Source organism: Amblyomma americanum, chromosome 2 (assembly GCF_052857255.1).
Source record: "Amblyomma americanum isolate KBUSLIRL-KWMA chromosome 2, ASM5285725v1, whole genome shotgun sequence".
Lineage (NCBI taxonomy): Eukaryota > Metazoa > Arthropoda > Arachnida > Ixodida > Ixodidae > Amblyomma > Amblyomma americanum.
In genome coordinates, this window is record NC_135498.1 from 40,171,644 (window position 1) to 40,190,161 (window position 18,518).

At 49.3% G+C, this 18,518-nt stretch overlaps 1 protein-coding gene across 4 annotated transcripts in view; it reads right to left on the reverse strand.

The window, feature by feature from the left end:
• Positions 1-363: 363 nt before the first annotated feature.
• Positions 364-18,518, reverse strand: part of LOC144121068 (solute carrier family 35 member G1-like) — a 57,081-nt gene continuing 38,926 nt past the window's right edge. The window contains exons 2-6 of one of the 4 annotated variants that reach the window (XM_077654002.1): positions 16,712-16,844; positions 10,264-10,454; positions 6,272-6,512; positions 3,384-3,586; positions 364-2,191 (exon numbers count right to left, since the gene is read on the reverse strand). In XM_077654002.1, the coding sequence (XP_077510128.1) occupies positions 1,736-2,191; positions 3,384-3,586; positions 6,272-6,512; positions 10,264-10,454; positions 16,712-16,784 (1,164 nt within the window). In that variant the 5' untranslated portion in view covers positions 16,785-16,844 and the 3' untranslated portion in view covers positions 364-1,735. The remainder of the gene's footprint in view (positions 2,192-3,383; positions 3,587-6,271; positions 6,513-10,263; positions 10,455-16,711; positions 16,845-18,518) is intronic. The other 3 variants (XM_077654005.1, XM_077654004.1, XM_077654003.1) reach the window with 3 other exon arrangements.

The window sequence follows — 18,518 nt, forward strand, 5'->3', positions numbered from 1 at the left end:
ACAACTGTAGTTTTGTTCACCGCGGAAAGAGTTGTCGCGGATTCTGTAAAAAAAATCCGTGATTGAAAGCATGTTAACTGGCGCTAAAGAAGAGTACAAAGGGACATACGCGATGCGACCCACTTCGTCCTGGGGCTTTGCCCCGATTCCCACATCTAAATTATTCCAGAGCCATCCAATACGACGTCTCCCATAGCCCATGACAGTTTGGGACGTTAACCCCCTCATACCGTACCGCACTGTACCGCACAGTAACATACCGTAATGTACCATACCATATCACACGTGGGCAGGTTATCGCACTTAACATCGAACGCATGCATGTTCACGTCAGTATAGCATGGTTTCAATTACGGTTGAACATGACACGTGAAATCTCTTTAATTCGCCGTATTGCCAGCATATCACGAGTCAGATAATTTGCGCATGTCACAGTGGTCGTTTTAACTGCAAAAATTACTTCAGCAACGACAGCAACAACGTTTTGTCCGAAGAAAATCACAAGCTCGGCGCGCTGTCGTATCATCACCAAGGACAGAACTGAAGGTCTGTCTGCTGCAACGATCTGCATTCGAGAGCACGCGCACACCTTTTCCGTCACTTGCGGCGTCCTTAAAGGGACACTGAGGACAAATAGAAGTTGGCCTTTATCGATAGAGTACCGTGTTCTAATCACAGAGACCATTCTCGTCTGAAACGTTGATTTTTATAAGCTAGAAAAGGCAAAACAAAAAGAAAAATACAGGTGTCACCATCACCGGCTGATATCACAAGTAGAATGCATTCGTCAGCATCGTTTTTACGCGGATCCCAGAGGCCACGCAACGCCGCAATAGCGAGTCTTAGGATAGGGTGCGCTATCGATCACGGGGATAGGGGAATAGCTTGACTCCAGTGCGCAGGCGCAGGACAGTAACCACCCACCCTCCCTGGGGGGGGGGGGGGGGGGACCGTTATTGTTCTGCGCATGCGCCCTGGCGCCCCTCAATTCCCCTATACCGTAATCGATATGGTCCCCCTATTCTAAAACTTCCTGCTGCAAAACGCTTCCAACCCATCTTTTCCGGTGCGGACATGGTGAATTTGAAGCGACTAGCAGGAAAAATTTTAAATCCAATTTTCTCGCTGATAAATGCGTCTGTTGCTGCCGGACAAACATCAACATAGCCAGAAAGAGCCAGATAATGTTTCTGGTGTGAACATTAATTGGATTGAATTGACCTCAGTGTCCCTTTAATTATCTCTCCTACACGAAGTCCATGTTTGAAAACTGTTCATTTCTTCGATGTATATCACCGGTTACTTGGTTGCGGCTTTTATCCGCACCAGGGACTGGCACATTTCTTCAAGAGACCAGAGCAGCATGTATGCTCCCAGTGCCCGCACTCACATCTTACTGACAAGGCGTCATTTCACCCGCCTGTACGCGCAATGCACAGTCACCAAGGGCACAGTACATCCATTCGATGTACCAAAGGTAATACTGCGGTTCGTTATATTCTCTCTCTCCCTTCACAAGCTCAGTTGGTTACAGATGAGGATATCTCGGGAATCTTTGGTTCTAAACACCAGGTACAACCGGCAAAGCTTCAGCGTGGCCGAACACACTTCTTGGACATCTTCGGTTTTACACCAGCACACCTGTTGTTGACGCCTTAGTTCAGCCAAAGACATATGCTGAGGTAGCTTAGGGTCTACAGCTAAAGCAGGCGACGACAGCGTGGCGAGTTTATCGTCAGGGCGACTTGGTGGCGGGCGTTGACGATACCGTACCGTAGTCCACGAACAGTGGCTCTTTGTCTTTCTCGCCGCTTCCCTTCAGTTTCAACTTCTCTAGGATGTCTAAGGAGGGGACCCACTTGAGGTTCGAGCACACGACGGCCGCGACTATGAACCCCGCTCCGACCACAGCCCACGGTGTGGGCGCCTTGAGCTGCACCGCGGCCTGGAGTGCGAAGGAAAAGACCACGCTGGACGTAGTGGCGATGGCCACGCGTCCTGCCTCGGCCAGGGTGCAGGCGATGGCCGGTAGGAGCGCCGTCAGCAGTGCCGTTAAGCCAGCGCCCGCCGTGAAGGCCAGGTCCATGGGGACGGTGTCCAGATGTCGTAGTTGTCCCATCGCTCCCGCCGGAGGAATGCACAGGACCACGGTGGCCACCGACGTCCAGAAGGACACCGTGATGGGTGATACCTGCGACCGCGAGACGCGGATTGAAGACGTCAGTCGAACGTATTTGTACCGCACCACAAGGAAGGATAAATAATGGACAGACGATTATGGTGGTCGCTAATGCGAAATTTGAGCGGAGCTCTTCACGTATTTTCACGCCACCTGCCAGCCGTGGCCGTGGCCTGTCAGGCGCCTACTCAAGCCACCTCACCGATGGCGTGTTACGTCGACTACGCGCTTAAGTGCCAGCGTTTCGGTTATAGACTAACAATAACTGCCAGTGTTGCATTTGTGAACGAAATTCAGTGTAGAGGTAGCTCTTGTCCCACGCTTTCTTTCCGTTCGCCATTGCTTGTGGTACGCCAGGACACATTCTAGTGGGGTGCCAGCTAACTCTGCTCTATACTTAATGCAGCGGTTTTCTGCGGTTCGGAAGCGCAGCCTTCTTGTCGTCTTGTCTACCTCACCTCTGCTTCTCTACCCTGCGCCTTAATGCTGACCAGAAACCTGAGAGCTCCGACCGTAGGAAGGAGCTCTACAAGGACAAACCTGTCACATCAAAACAACTATAAGGAAAGGCGTTGTATTTTTTGAAGCCGCCATTTTTCTTTTGCGCTTTCTGACTGTAGCGTTCTTTATTCAGCAGAGAGGACGAAGCTATATTCGCCCAGCACTGAACCATTTGTACAGAACACATCAAATACTTCTCTGCAATTCCAATCAAACATATCAAAATGTAGGCACTGTGGCAAATATCATGGCAGCAACTGAAAGGTATACGGCATCGCCTCAGAGTCGCTCTTGCTCTCACACATGCATTACAAGTCGCACCAGAGATGTCGTGACCTGGTAGATGGGAGGTGTGGGCCACTTGCTCTTCCAGCCGTACACTCTTTCCCTGGCCGCCCATCGTACAGCGAGCAACGACGTACAGGCGGGCCAGTGGTCAAAGACGTAGACAACGGATTTAAATGTGCAACGAGACTTCCCGGTAATACGAGCACAAAACGCGTGGCGGCCTCAAATGCACTGACGTTAGGTTCAACAGAATTAAATTAATTTACGTAGGGCCGGGTACTCGAAGCGTACGCCAACTCTCCGGGATGAGGTGGCTTGGCATCTTTTGGTGTTGGGCTCTTTCTCGCACTCCTCGATGCTGTTATCATTATCATTCTTGCGTGGCGTGATCAGATCAAATGTGTACAGTGCTTGCCTGGCAGGAGAGGCGCCGCAGTATGACGAACGCCATGGCCTGGAAGAGGGCGCAGGAGAGCGTGATGACGATGCCCGATATGGAGGCCCCGACGTCGGACGCCAGCAGCAGCGAGGGGAGGAATGCCACCACCACGCCACACAGCACCAGAAGGCCGGCCACCATCTCGCGGGGCCCGCACCGCTCCTCCAGGATGGCGCAGCCTGCGAATCGTCAACGAAGCCGAGGGGCGTCGATCAGTTTCGCGTCGTGGTGCTCGAAGCGGATGCGGCTTTGAACACTGCTCACTGAAAACTGAAGATCTCACTGAACACTGCTAGCTGAGGCGGAGGTAGAGAAAAAAAAATGTGATGCAATCCTGGCTGACGATGCATTCGGCTGTGTCTCGTGGGAGCTTTGAAAAAGACTACAAGTATTGCACTCTCCGAGTCGAACTTGTTAAAACGGGACTAAATGCACCCCTTAGTCCATGCGACATGCGGATATTACGCGGGGAGGGTAGCTACGGCTGATGCCGCTTTGCTGATTTGTTTGCATGATGGAGCGATGATTGTAACAACGCAGTTAGTCCCTAAAGAACTCTGCGGCGATTTTAGCCCACTGTCTTAGAGCGTGCAAAGCCTTGACTTGCAGCACTAAAAAAATAAGGCACAGTTTTGCCCAGACGTTTCCAGTTCGCCGGTGTAGATGCTGAGTCGTAAAGTCGGAAGGGGGCGGGGGGGGGGGGGGGGGGGGCGCTACGGCACACCATGACACTCCAACGCTCTGAAAGAATGAGGACGAGAGTTCTTATAACCGTCCAGCGATTTGGAGCGTTGGGAATACGCGATACTGACTGCCCGGCCTCTTGGCAACCATTGCGTCTTTGGAACTGTTGACAGAGGCTGCAAATTCCGCTGATAGCACGCGCAGACAGGCGGAGAATGTATTCCACCGAATCCTACTGGCAGCGAGATTTATTTCCTTCTCTCCCCCGGACCCGATGCCCGGACCACGTACGACGACTCTTTACTGTCATGGCGTTGAAAAATATATATCCATCCGTTTGCCTCGTAGTCGTATATGGCCGCTATCAGGCGGATGTGAAATGCATTATTGTTTTAATAGCGAAAATAAGCCAGCATTTTGATCGCTAACTGGGAATGGTTAAAACAAAAAGGGGATAATAATGACTTTATTATAAAGGAATTATTTTCCTTGCTTCCTATTTCCTCTGCTGTCTTGACCATCCCTAGGAAGCAAGGAGAAGCCTTGTATCCCCGAACAAGAAAGAGCACACACGCACAAAAATTTGTAAGCATAATATTTTTCCACCCACGGAGCCGTTGAATGACCTCTGTTAGAACCACCCAACATTGTCTGTTTTCTCATCGATAAATCAAATTGGCGTGCACCCAAACGAATCATTTGCGTTAGTAAATCTGTGCTTATGGTTTTGTTGGAATGGTATTAGCACAGTGAGTTATCTCGTATATATAAAAAAAACAGATTGGTGCTTAAATCCCTTGCCATCTTTTCGGAAAAGTGCGGTCGTCTTAGCGTGAATTTTTCCATAAAGTAACACTATAGGATGCTTGCTTATAAACGTTTTCATCTTAACGTATCGTTTCGTGATTGACACTCTACTAGCAGTAAAGTGACTACTTTAATTAAGACCCATTTCGAAAAGAAGCCGCGCCGGAAGCTGATTAATGCATTTAAAAAAAAATACGTCTGTATGGGAGTAAAAATGGAGTAAGCTGTCCTCTCTTTTATAAAAGGGAGTGTGCTAGAGGGCAGCTTACTCCCTTTTTCACTCCTTTCTATTTAGACTGTGTCTTCTGAACGATAGCAACAGCACGACCGCTTGTTTTGTGTGTGGAGGGTTGCGCGGCTGTGCGAGGTCTGTACTGCATGCGATACCCGAATCAGCACACACACAGCGATAATATTGGGCAGGCGGTTGACGGCTTACCGTACTGTTATTTTCAAGTAGTCGTTTTCGCTGTGACGACTAAGATAGGGAGTTCTGACGTCACCAGGAGAAGGACAAACCTTTGTAACGGCTTGTAGCACAGGCGCTGCTCTACAGTCTCCATTGTGCGAGCTAATCATCCGACATTTGTGCATAGCAAACTAGAAGGTCCTAGTCATCAAGGTGACCAAGAGTCCCAAAGAGATAGCAGCTTTAGACAATTAGCCAAGCTGCTGTCACAGCAGCCCGGTTAGTTGTAAATACGTGATGTGCGATTTGACAGCAGTGAGGCACTGTGGTGAAATAAACAAGGCGCTCACAGTTATATTTTTATTTTTTTTATATATGACAGCTCTTTTCTGAAGAATTCTACGGGGAACAGCGCGGATAGGGGCATTTTGGCGGCGGGGTGGCACGGAGGCGTGGTTGCTAAGAATGCAATTGCCACTACAAAGTCGCCAGCAATTGGCCAATCATTAAAATATGTTTAATTTATTAATTGGTGCTTCAGGACACGTGTTCATATTGTTCACATAAAGTCGTTCATTTTCAAGATCAGCCAGAATTTTCAAGGATTTTGAAATTTTTGCGTGCAGTCAGCGTCAAATAAAACACAATCAAGACAACGAAAATGGAAACAGCAAAACGAAAAGGTTTACTCTGAAAGAGAATGGATACTAGTGCGCTTCATATTTATTTCAGTGGCGCGAAGGCCGTTACGTGGAAGTGTTAATGAACCTAGTCTGTTTTTGTTCTGCAGCACCTAATATTTTTCTGCTTATGTGTTCGCGTTTTTTCTATCCTGATAGCGTTTCATTTCCCGCTGATGGCCCATTAAGGTAATCTACGCCGAATTTCTCAATTCGTGCCAATCATGCAGCAGCGAAAGCCGAGGCCAACACATGAGGGCGAAGTTGGCGCTGTGTGTACACACCGAAGATGGCGGCGAACACGGGCATCGTGTTGATGAGGAGCGAGAACTCGGCCAGGGGCAGTGCGGAGCTGCCCAGCGTGAAGGTGAGCGCTCGCAAGGCCAGCACCACGGAGACGGCGGCCAGCCCCAGTCGGTGACCTTTCTCCGCGAGCAGCTGGGGCCGCCACAGTGCGATCACCGGCAGCAGGTAGAGCACCGAGCAGACGCACCGCAACCCGGACACCGCCACCGGGGGGATCACCTGCGGGCACGGGCACCATGTGCCTTTTTGAGCAGCAGCAGCAGCAGTAGTAGTAGTAGTAGTAGTAGTAGTAGTAGTAGTAGTAGTAGTAGTAGTAGCAGCAGTAGTAGTATGGTTTATGTTTTATGGAGGGTTTAACGTCCCAAAGCGACTCAGGCTATGAGGGACGCCGTAGTGAAGGGCTCTGGAAATTTGGACCACCTGGGGTTCTTTAACGTGCACTGACATCGCAAAGCACACGGGCCTCTAGAATTTAGCCTCCATCGAAATTCGACCGTCGCGGCCGGGATCGAACCCGCGTCTTTCGGGCCAGCAGCCGAGCGCCGTAACCACTCAGCCACCGCGACGGCTTAGTAGTAGTAGTAGTAGTAGTAGTAGTAGTAGCCGGAAACTTCTTAGCCATAAACTCCCAGTTCGACGTAAGGGGTGGATCCATGATGCCCGTGAGTGCCATGAGTTGCTCGAAAAGCCCAGGTTGGAAACAAGGCGTTGTCATGACTCAGCTCGCGGCACGACATTTGACCAACCGACGACACCCCCCCCCCCCACCCCCCCACCCCCCCCCCCAAAAAAAGGGGGCCTCGCTGAGAAAGAGCCTGCGGAATTTTCTCACGCTTCGCTCGGTGGGAATGACGTTCCTTCTGACTGCTTCCCGGTGAAGGACGCTTGAGGACAGCGACCGACGACGGACAGAGGACAGGGATTAAAAGGACGGCGCCATCAAGTAATTAGCCTTTTCCGTCAGGAGCCGGCCCGACCGCAGAGAGCTCGCCGCAATTGAGGCCGCGGCGCCGCAAGGACCACCTGTGTTTTCGGGGACACGGAGTCGCTTGCGCCACTGTTGCTGCATTGTACGAAATAGCAGCGGACTTGAAATTTCTCCTCGCCCGTTCCCACGGGTCGGCTCTGCATCGAGTGACGCCGCTTGCTACAGTGCTGTGCAGCTTTAAGAGGTTCCAATCTTGGAGAAATGTGCCTCGTGTTGGATTGGCCACCGCCTGATGAAGGGGCGGAACGTTAGGGTGCTGAGTGAGAAAGGACGCTCTGGGCCCTGGCGACAAGGCTCATCCAGTTGCTAGACACATCAACCCTTAATTTTTTACTCTTTGCTCTTTGTTCTTTACGTAAATAAGTTTCGCAAAAGTGCCATTAAACCCGCTTGTTTTAACTTCAAGCTTCAGTCTTTCCTCAGCCCGAAGACTCAGACACGCTGCCAAATGGAGCCCGGGTTCGAGATAGCCTGTGCGCCACGACGGCGCATTTGTATACGCATATTGTGGAAATGTATGTGAGCAGGACGTGTAATGTGGAGGGCTGATTGAGGATGGTCCGTTAGTATGACAGGCTGGATTCCAATGGCAGAAAAATACAGTAGGACGTAAATTCAGGTGGGCACAGGAAGCTGGGAAATTTTCAGAGTTAGGATTGCCGCAGTTGGCTCCGGACAGCGCTAATTGGAGGTCAGTGGTAGATGCCCTTGTTGTGAGGTGAACGTAACATGGATGATGATGATGATGATGATGATGATGTTAGCGCTGATGTGGACGAATCCATCGGCCAGACCTCCAGCCTGGAATAGGCGAATGAGAATGGGAAAAGGATGGAGATGCGAGGGCCTCTTTATGACACCTGCTTGTATCCATATGAACCATATATGTGACCGCTGGCAGCCACGCTGGCCAAGTTCTCGCCTCCAGCATCTCCTGGAATCTGCCTGTTCACCACAGCTAATCAAGTCATGAAAGTCATGAAGCACTGGTACGAGCCGAGAATCGAACGTTCGACCCCTAGGTTTTCGAAGTTATCGTTGCTCTCCTTGAGCCTTGAGATCATCAGAGCGCGGTATTCTCGATGTATAGCTGCTGCTGAAGGCGGAGCAGGCGAAACATGTGCTCTTTTTTGGTCGAGACATTGCGAGACTCTGCGGTACCTTGGCTGTGACCTGCTTGGCGCCTCCAGCAAGCCCTTCATATTGCTCTACATCTTTGGTACGCAGTCCTTCTGTCACAAAGGTTTCGGAGACGCCCAACACGTCAGGTTGATTGGTTTTGTCTAAAACGATTTGTAGATTTACTCTTCAAACGTATAATATAAAGCAAGGGAGTGGCGAACACTATTGAACACCCTCTCGTTCGCTTCGTTTGATTCATTGATTCACGTTTTTCACCCCATGATCAAAATGCGGGCCTGAAACGCTCTTCACGCTCTTTTCCTGCACTATAGTCGGATACAACTCAAGAACGAAGCGGATTTTCCCCGACAAAGGACCCCCTTCCAGCCAATGGTGTCGGCCGATTCTCATGAGCCTGCAAGCGTGACAATGCAAGGAGGGACCTCACCACCCCCCCCCCCCCTACCCCCCACCCCTCATGGAGGGACGGGACTATCCCCTTTCATCTGCCACTCCCTACACGGGGGATAATTCCGTCCCTCCATGGGGGAGGGTCCCTCCCTGCATTGTCACGCTAGCAGGCTCATGAGAATCGGCCGACACCATTGGCTGGAAGGGGGTCCTTTGACGGGGAAAATCCGCTTCGTTCTTGAGTTGTATCCGACTATAATTCCTTCCAATCCCTCGCCCCCTTCCTCGGCGTCTGTTATGTCAGAGCGTCTGTTGCTGCGACGCTGAAAACAGAATGCTGCTGTCAGCCGGTTTGCTTGCGTCATGAAAGACCAGAGCGCAACCGCTAGCTTATCATCTAACCAGAGAATAAGGCGTAGCCCAGTGTGCGGCTGTGTGACTACGCGAGCGTCATGGGCATTGTACTTATACATATGCTGCAACGGGTCTGCACCTGTTAAACTACAGGCTTCACTCGGGGGCACCAGAAGCCAGGGCAGAGTGAAAGTATCATGAAGACGCACAAATGCGCGGCGGTTTGCATGTGCCAGGTCCTTCACTTTGACCGAGCAGTTCGAATTCTGTAGCTCCTGCAGTGTGCGATTAAGTATGAGGGACGAAACACACCACGTAGGGTTTCAATTAGCTGCCATCCTTCTCTTGCCTCACGAGCAAATTCCGACGGTCACTGAAACAGAGGAGGAAAGCATATGGGAATGTTTTAGTGCAGTAGCACTACTAGCCGTACTTTACGGATTTCGAGCGTACATGGTCCCTGGAGTCTCTAACACACAACGAGTATCCCCAGAGAAGCAACGTAGGTTGGCCACCTATAGATCGCACGACCTTGCGGCGTCATCCCAACCTGCTCACCGGATTGCACGAAAAAACAGACCACCATACATGGCAGGTGGCAGTTAAAGTAGTGATTTGTCGCGAGAGGTTGCTTGGGAGGAGCAGCACGGGTCTCTCAAGCCCCACAGATGGCAGCACCTGCCATCGCAGTGCAGAGGTGCATCAATTGACTGCAGCTTCACTGTGGAAGGAGTGGTATGAGGACTCCCAAATATCTACGAATGTATAGTCGAGAATGACCAAGTCACACCGTGTCATATCACAGTTATTATGACATACTTGACATTTGACCTTGATATTACCCATGACCTGACCTTTGACCTTGACATTGACATGTCTTTTCATGTTTTGACGTGTCATTACATGACCCTGACTTGATCTTCACCGTAATACACAATCGGGTCGAGTGCTACTGCACAATATTCGTCGCTTAGCCAAGCTAAGCCGTCTGCAATGTTTTTTTTTAATTTTTAATGTTAAATGGGAAATTAGTACTGCAACCATCTGTTGCCTGAAAGATGATTGATAAGGAAGTATAGATTCAGTCCAACGCACCTCGACGAGTCCGATGAGCAGTCCTCCGACGCTGATGGAGAGCCCCGTGGCCAGGGCGGCCGAGATGCCGGCCGCCTCCCGCCACGCCGCATGCGCCAGCTGCTGGACGCTGCTGCGCCTACGCACATACTCGCGCTTGTCGCCTCCGCTTCCGCCGCACTTGGGCTCCTTGGTGGGCTCGCCTGTGGCTGCTGCGCATGCGCCGCACCACCCCAGGGGGAGGAACAAGCATTAAGTGGCTACCACCTAGAGGACTGCCTGTTGGTCACTATTGGCGCTTTCCTAACGAGTGCCCTTTGTTCGCTATAGCCTAAGACGAGGATGCACAATCCTTGTCGAGGGAAAGAGGGGGGCGAGGCTAATAACGGAGAAAAAGAGGAGATGATCTTCCGGGAAGGGAAGGTGAGGTGACAGGATGGGAGCAGTGGAAAGCTTCTTACTGTCCAGCTTATAGTTTCTATCGAATGAGTATCGCCTCCCGGTGGCCCTAGAATAACTCGAAACGCTATTTGCACAGCCCAAGGTGTTTGCTTCTGAGCGGTTTAGCGGGGCTCCCTAGTACATCTGGCAGTACAAAGCTTGGGATGATTGAGGACGCGAGGGTCTTCCCCTTTCGAGCTATTGCGGTCGCTGAGGATGAGAAAAGTGGTACGCTGTAGGCATCAGAAGCAAACCCCTTGGCCTGTATATTTCTGCCGGGAGGTGCTCAAGCCAAAAGAGCAGCCAGTGTTATTTTTAGTCATGAACAATGAACATGTTGATTACGCCAAAAATAACCAACTACTTCGGTACCTAGACGGCACAATGCGTACAGGAACCGTTTTAATTGAATGATGACACATAAGAACTAAATAAAAAGCAAAAAGGCGTAAAATAAAAAATAAAACAAGAAAAGTGAAAGCACAACGCGTGAATGACATACAACCTACCGTGTGCACACTTTTCACTTGTATTCACACTGTAGTTTTTGCAGCAGTGAAATAATACAATCAATGCGAACGTGCACAATCCATACTCACCACCCACACTATACGCTTAAAGCGCAGGCTAACGTGCGTTTGTACAAAATGACATTTTTAATCATCGCTGCTAAAGAAAGATTCCATTTTTGCTATTTTTTTTCCTCAAGCACCTTTTTCGCTCTGAAAAGTAAAGCACTCTGGTGGGCTAGTCGGCATGACAACGCTGTTAGAAAAAGTTGCGCTTGACGATTACAAAGCATACGGGACAGGAGAAGTGATTGATATGAACTAGACGGTATAGTACACTTGAGGCATAAGTGTACAGTCGCGTCTATGTTAACCGCTTCTCCCGTTGCGTGTGTTTTGTAATCCACAAGCGCCACAATTTTCCCACAGCACCTTAAACACTATCCCGCAAACAACATAGTGCCGAAAATGGCCTCATGAAAAGCGCCGACTATGCGATAAAACTGGCCACCTTCTCTCACTGCGGATGCTTCTTCTCGAAAAGAGCCAGAACACACACTGGGCAGGACTGACAACAATAGATGCCTGGATTGGTGCAGCTAAATGTGTTTTGTCTCTCTCACTCGCACGGAGGAACTTGATTTGAACTCGCGCTGGAGCCTCTGCAGGACTAGCTCATGGGCGACTCGTTCAACTTACAGGAAAAGTGTCACGGACTCTTCGTTCAGACAGTGACAGACGTTTTCCGCACGGATGCGGCACTGTACATTGACCTTTGCTCACATAGTGGAAGTAGGCTCGAGTTGTCACCAATATAGTGCAGGAATATTAGCCGGCATAACGTGGTCCCCACCTTGCTAGTGATCAGAGTTCGAGCTAGTGACGTCCGTGGTACTCACGTCAAGAATAGACGGACTGCAGATTCTTCTGTGTCACTAGTACTCAGTGATTAACAAAGGTTTAGGGAGATGCGAGTCAATTCATGTAACCAGACAAAGGTCGCTTAAGCAGCAGCCTAAACTGTGGAGGCAGAGAATGAGCGAAGTACTGCTAACTACGCTTAAATACCAGGAGCTCATTCGAGCAGGAAAGTGCTAAAAACTTAGTTAAACGAAATAAAAAAAACTCACTGATCGTTTGCAAACCAGGCACATTTAAATTTCAACCCAGCCTGTGCTCCACTCTGCTGGTCTGCCATATACTTCAGGCGCTCTCTAAACAGTAAAGGCAGCGATTGCACAACAAACCTTGAACACTTAGGAACCTGCGTTCAAGTGTTGCGTGGAGACTCATATGCAGCTTCTCTTTTCTTATTCATTCTATTATTATCAAATTTCGCAGCTGTTAACTATTTCTCCCGCAAAAACGTTCTGGTGAATCAATAAAATCTTTTTGTGCAAGGCTCAAAGGCTTTCTCTCCGTGTCATAGTCTTGCTGTAGTCATGAACATTTAAGTTGCTGCAGTCATGAGCATTTAAGTCCGAACCCCTATCGAGGTTTATGAGAGTGCCTTATGGACAGCCATATTCGTTGTACGGCGCTTTGTTAAGCTGGGCTCTGAGCGTAACTGGATAGTCACTTGGACGGTGAGGCGACGGGAAGTTGGAGGTCACGGAGCATGAATGTCCAGCGAGGATTTGTAGATTTTTGTTGCATCCGGTCGTGCCTTGGCGGAGGAAAAATCAAAAAGAATTTTTGTCTGCCTAATAGAGAGGCAAAACCATCCATTTGTGAGTTCAATATTTCACCAAATAAGTGATCCCAATAAATGCGGCTCTCGACGGGCTCAACAATAAACACGTCACCGTAAGCTTAAGCTGACATATTCCTTCACCTTCAACACTCTCGGGCAGTAGATAAGTCCTTAATTCAATGCGTATGTGTACCCAATTATTTAGTTTCATTTTAGTGATTCTTTTTGTCGTCCATTTACTCTTATTCGCTTTTTCCTCGAGCGTATTTTTTTTATGGCACGACCGGCCAATTTTTTATTCCTCCACTTTACTACCCGATTGAGGCTCTTGAAGGCGAGATAAATTATGGTAGTGAAAACGATTAACCCTGCATCTTTCTGCTATCATGCACAATACGCTGTCGGTTTCTGATCCCTCTTCCAGGCGTTCTCCGGCGGCTGGAGCATGTATACGTCCGCACATCGCGCTGTTATTGTCATTCTACTATTGGCATAAAACGTAAATGGACCACGAAGCAAACTTAAAATTTTATTTCTTGAAATGTGCCCTAGCAGTAATGGTTTACACTGTCGGTAGATGCTAAGCATTGTAGACTGCGTTTGTCGCTCTCGTCATTTTCAGGCTACAGTATTATTTAAGGTATACAGCATTGCAACTTCAGTAAAAACGTTTTTTTGGTCAATTTACATGTCCTGCCGATAGTACATGGTCGAGATCAGGCATGCCCGCTGCGTGTGTTGACCTATCGGGTCTGGTAACAATAGCCAGAGTGTACTAGTTCTGTCACCTGTTGCTGCGTTCCTGTATGTGCTGAACATGCGTCAATGGACAGCCCCGCTGTCTTATCTGCTGTTTGCTCGTATGTTCCCTACGAAACAGGAGAGGTAACCTGCGCTTGCCCGATGGATACGTTCTTCTATTATCGAGCCGCTCCAGTCCCTGAGGAACGCCATGTTGGAGGGCAAATCATTGCGGACGGAGCTTGAAGAACCTGGGTATACAGGATTCTGTGAAATATGAATGGTGGCTCTACGGCTCTTGGAAGGGCCAATGCCATTTGCAAACACTGCGGAAAAGTCTTGAACGTGAGTTTCCACACTGGAATTGACTATGTACAGCCGCATGCACACTTGAGAGGTCCATCCATGCCCAGCGCTCGAATTCATTTGTAAGCAAGGAGGCTTGCTGAATCATTTTCACTAAGGTGATATGGTGGGACAACTTTCCTGTCAAGAAACTGAACACACTGACATCAGCCTTCCCCTCAACTTGTGTCAGCTCGCCAGAATAGCTATGCAGAGGCACCGCCGGTGGCTAGACTGGCGTTTTAGGCAAGAGTTCTTGAGCACACTTTCTTGAAAAGACAGATTCACTCGCTGCTGTGTCCACCTCCATGGTGTTTTGTTTGCCCTCCACATTGACAGTGACGGTAAATTCTGGTGACGGATTGGCGCGATCGACTTGACACATGTCACAAACACCAGATGGAGATGCTTGGAGAGCTTCAGAAATGTCGTCGGTGACATTAGCTACTGTAGTGCTCCGGTTTAATTTGTCCTGCATACTAGTACCAACAAACGCGGCTCTGAAGAGCACCGTTTGTTTCACTGTCCGCAAAACACAACACGCGCATGATCTTTACGCACCAGGGGTCTGGTAACACGGCCGCATTTGTGTCGCTCGAACGCAGGGCCCCAACCCTGCATTACAACTGCTGCAATGCGTAGCACCATATGTGCCTATACGACAGCGCAGCTGATGCAAGTATACAGCTGGCACTGCTGGTTTTCCTGGAACGGAGTGGCTGCGATGTCCCAGAACGCTTGACACTGTCGCCCCTGTTTCCACGCATTTATTTCTGCACTGTTACCTTTCTCTCTGCCAGCATCGGTAGCAGCCTGCCGCGATGCCACAAACCTTGCTTGAGCGGCACAGCTCGAAACACCCTCCCCACCGCCATCGTTAGGACTTGATGGCTAGAGGCCGTAACAGTGCATGCTGCACACGTCACTTGCTATTTATGCCCTACTAATCGAGAACTGGGACGACAGCCAGCTATTACATAAAGTGCGAAAAAAATCGCCCCTTCTTCCCTGGTCTTACTTCTTCGTCCTAGTTTGTTAAAATGCCTTATTTGTCCTTGTTTATCCTATTTCCGTGTTGCATGTTTTATTTCACTCGTCAAAAAGCTTTGTTCCGTGACTGCACTACACCAAATAAGACCACAAATTGAAGGACACAGTATACGAGCACGTGTGCCCCTGAGTTGGGTTCCCCTTTGCGCCTGAACCATTTTACTAAGCCTGCGTGGGCTAGATCCACAAAAAGTCCTCATAAGCTGTTAGTTAATATATGATGCATTCACTAGTACCCAGCTTGCGTTAAACGCACTACCATCCCCTATACATCTATAGCCATCACCTGTAGCCATCATAGCCCTTCTTTTCTCTTGTGCTGGTTGTAAATTAGCAAGTCAGAGCGCAGCTGTGACAGGGTGCACTGAACACGCGGTATGCACGCAAAAAGCATAGAAATGACACGTCACAAGGCCGATTGCTTTGCTAATAGTGCAAGCCGCCATTCCTGCTCCGTAGATCAGCAAGATCGAGCAACCGGCCACTTTCCTGTCATAAACTATTTCATCCTCTTTCCCTCTCCATTGCACGTACTCATTCAAAAAGGCGCTAGACCATTATATCCATTACTCCCCGAGTCCAGCTTATCACGGCTCTGCGCTGTCCAGGTGCACAGGGTTCACTGACCTCGCGAGTATATTATAGCTGCATTTCTCTCGATATTGACAGAGATCACTACAAGGCCAGGTGCCGGCCCAAAACTGCGCTTCGCGGAATAGTTGCATACTTACATTTAAAAATATTAAAGCACAGTGCACAGAAAGTAATTTAGTCTTACCTATGATACGCACCTCAACTGTGGCAAACTAACGATTCATTTTTCAGCCGTCTCATACTAGACCGTGTTGCCACTCGTCATGAAATCACAAAACACGCGCACCTTCAGTACTGAACGCTTTTTTACACCGAAGCTGTATACCTCTACCCTCCAAGGAGATTTTCTTGTCGTCGTCGTAAGCAAAAAATACCAGGCTAAAAATTGAATGCTACTCTGAGTGGAACAGTATTCAACAGCATAGAAATCGTATATTATACTGATCATAAAGCAGGCGTAGTAAAAAAAATTAAGACACATATAAAAATAAATAATGATATAATTAAAAATATATAAAAAGTAAAAATAAAGAAAATAAAAATAAAAATGCAGCATAGAAATCGTATATCATACAACGTCCGTTCGGCGCGGCGCCTTGTCCGTTGGAAAATTTAAGGAAAGGCAATGACGCCCGTCGCCGTTATAAGTCAACCAACTAGGGAGAGCTGTAAATTCTTCGTGGTGCAAAGAAAGACGTTTTAAATACAATTCGTGGGCGATATAGATTCATCGGTGAATTTTAAGACAGCAAAGAACCGTGCTGTAGGTAACCTTTGTCAAGTACCCGCCCTTTGCAGTCTAAACGGTAATGTTTTCATTGTGTAATAGTTTACCGATCCTTTTATTCAGGTCTATTACCTCTTATACGGCGCCTCGACAGAGGCTTGCACTGTTGGGACAGCCGAAGGTCAGGCAAACTATCGGTTATTGTTTAAGATCATAAAAACTGACAACAGCGAAGGCAAACCTACGAAGAAAGGAAGAATGAAATAGCACTGTGACTTCATCTCTGCGGCACAGGAAAGTACCGCGCTCTATATCATACAACAGTTCGCACTGCAGCAGCTAATACCTGACGTACGACCGTGAACTCACCATCTCCAGGCGGCCCGGTCGCGGCTACTTCGACGCTGACGTCATCGCCGCCCTTGGTGTCTGCAGCCGTCATGGCGGCGTCGATCGCAGCTGTCGTCGAGCGGCCTCCGCTCCGCCGGTGTCATTCAGTATCCTGCGCAGGAGAGCGATCGCACGACTGAAACCACGTATCCGAGCCAGGGCTTCTGCAAGTGGCAGCTTGCACATCCGCGGGCTCTATAAAAGTCACGGAACGCGCTCACATGCTGCGACGGAAGGCACGCAGATACGATGTCCGAAGCCTCTCTTTTTCTGCCTCTCCACGTGCGCAGATATACAGCTGTCCAGCTCTGCGTCGCATGATCCTTGAAAGTACTGCTCACCTGTAGCCGTGTCGCTGTATACGTATGTGTACGGGGAAAAGGAGGTGAGAACTGAAACGTTGTCGCTTTCTAACGGAGCTGCAAAATGCCAGACGCGCATTGCTGCCGAAGTATACCCGCCGTGGTGGCTCAGTGGTTAGGGCGCTCGGCTACTCATCCGGAGTTCCCGGGTTCGAACACGACCGCGGCGGCTGCGTTTTTATGGAGGCAAAACGCTAAGGCGCCCGTGTGCTGTGCGATGTCAGTGCACGTTAAAGATCCCCAGGTGGTCGAAATTATTCCGGAGCCCTCCACTACGGCACCTCATTCTTCCTCTCTTCTTTAACTCCCTCCTTTATCCCTTCCCTTACGGCGCGGTTCAGGTGTCCAACGATATATGAGACAGATACTGCGCAATTTCCTTTCCCTCAAAACTAATTATTATTAATTATTATTATGCCGAAGTTTAACAGGCGCCTCTCTTTTTCTGCCTCTCCACGTGCGCAGATATACAGCTGTCCAGCTCTGCGTCGCATGATCCTTGAAAGTACTGCTCACCTGTAGCCGTGTCGCTGTATACGTATGTGTACGGGGAAAAGGAGGTGAGAACTGAAACGTTGTCGCTTTCTAACGGAGCTGCAAAATGCCAGACGCGCATTGCTGCCGAAGTTTACCCGCCGTGGTGGCTCAGTGGTTAGGGCGCTCGGCTACTCATCCGGAGTTCCCGGGTTCGAACACGACCGCGGCGGCTGCGTTTTTATGGAGGCAAAACGCTAAGGCGCCCGTGTGCTGTGCGATGTCAGTGCACGTTAAAGATCCCCAGGTGGTCGAAATTATTCCGGAGCCCTCCACTACGGCACCTCATTCTTCCTCTCTTCTTTAACTCCCTCCTTTATCCCTTCCCTTACGGCGCGGTTCAGGTGTCCAACGATATATGAGACAGATACTGCGCAATTTCCTTTCCCTCAAAACTAATTATTATTAATTATTATTATGCCGAAGTTTAACAGGCGCCTAGACATACGAATTGCGAAAATAAATACGTCATTGGGGTGATTGGTATGTTTTTCTACAAAATATTGAACAGCGCTCAATAGAGAGAGAAAGACGAACGGTAAGGCTGGGAGAGTAAATATAGGTGGCACCCAGTATGCTACCATACACGTGTGAAGGGGTACAAGATTTGGTTTGGTTTTATAGGGGTTTAACGTCCCAAAGCGACTCAGGCTATGAGAGACGCCGTAGTGAAGGGCTCCGGACATTTCGACTGCTTGGGGTTCTTTAACGTGCACTGACATCGCACAACACACGGGCCTCTAGAATTTCGCCTCCATCGAAATTGGACTGCCGCGGCCGGGATCCAACCCGCGTCTTTCGGGCCAGCAGCCGAGCGCCATAACCACTCAGCCACCGCGGTGGCAAAGGGGTACAAGAGAGAGAGAGAGAGAGAGAGAAATAAAAGGGAT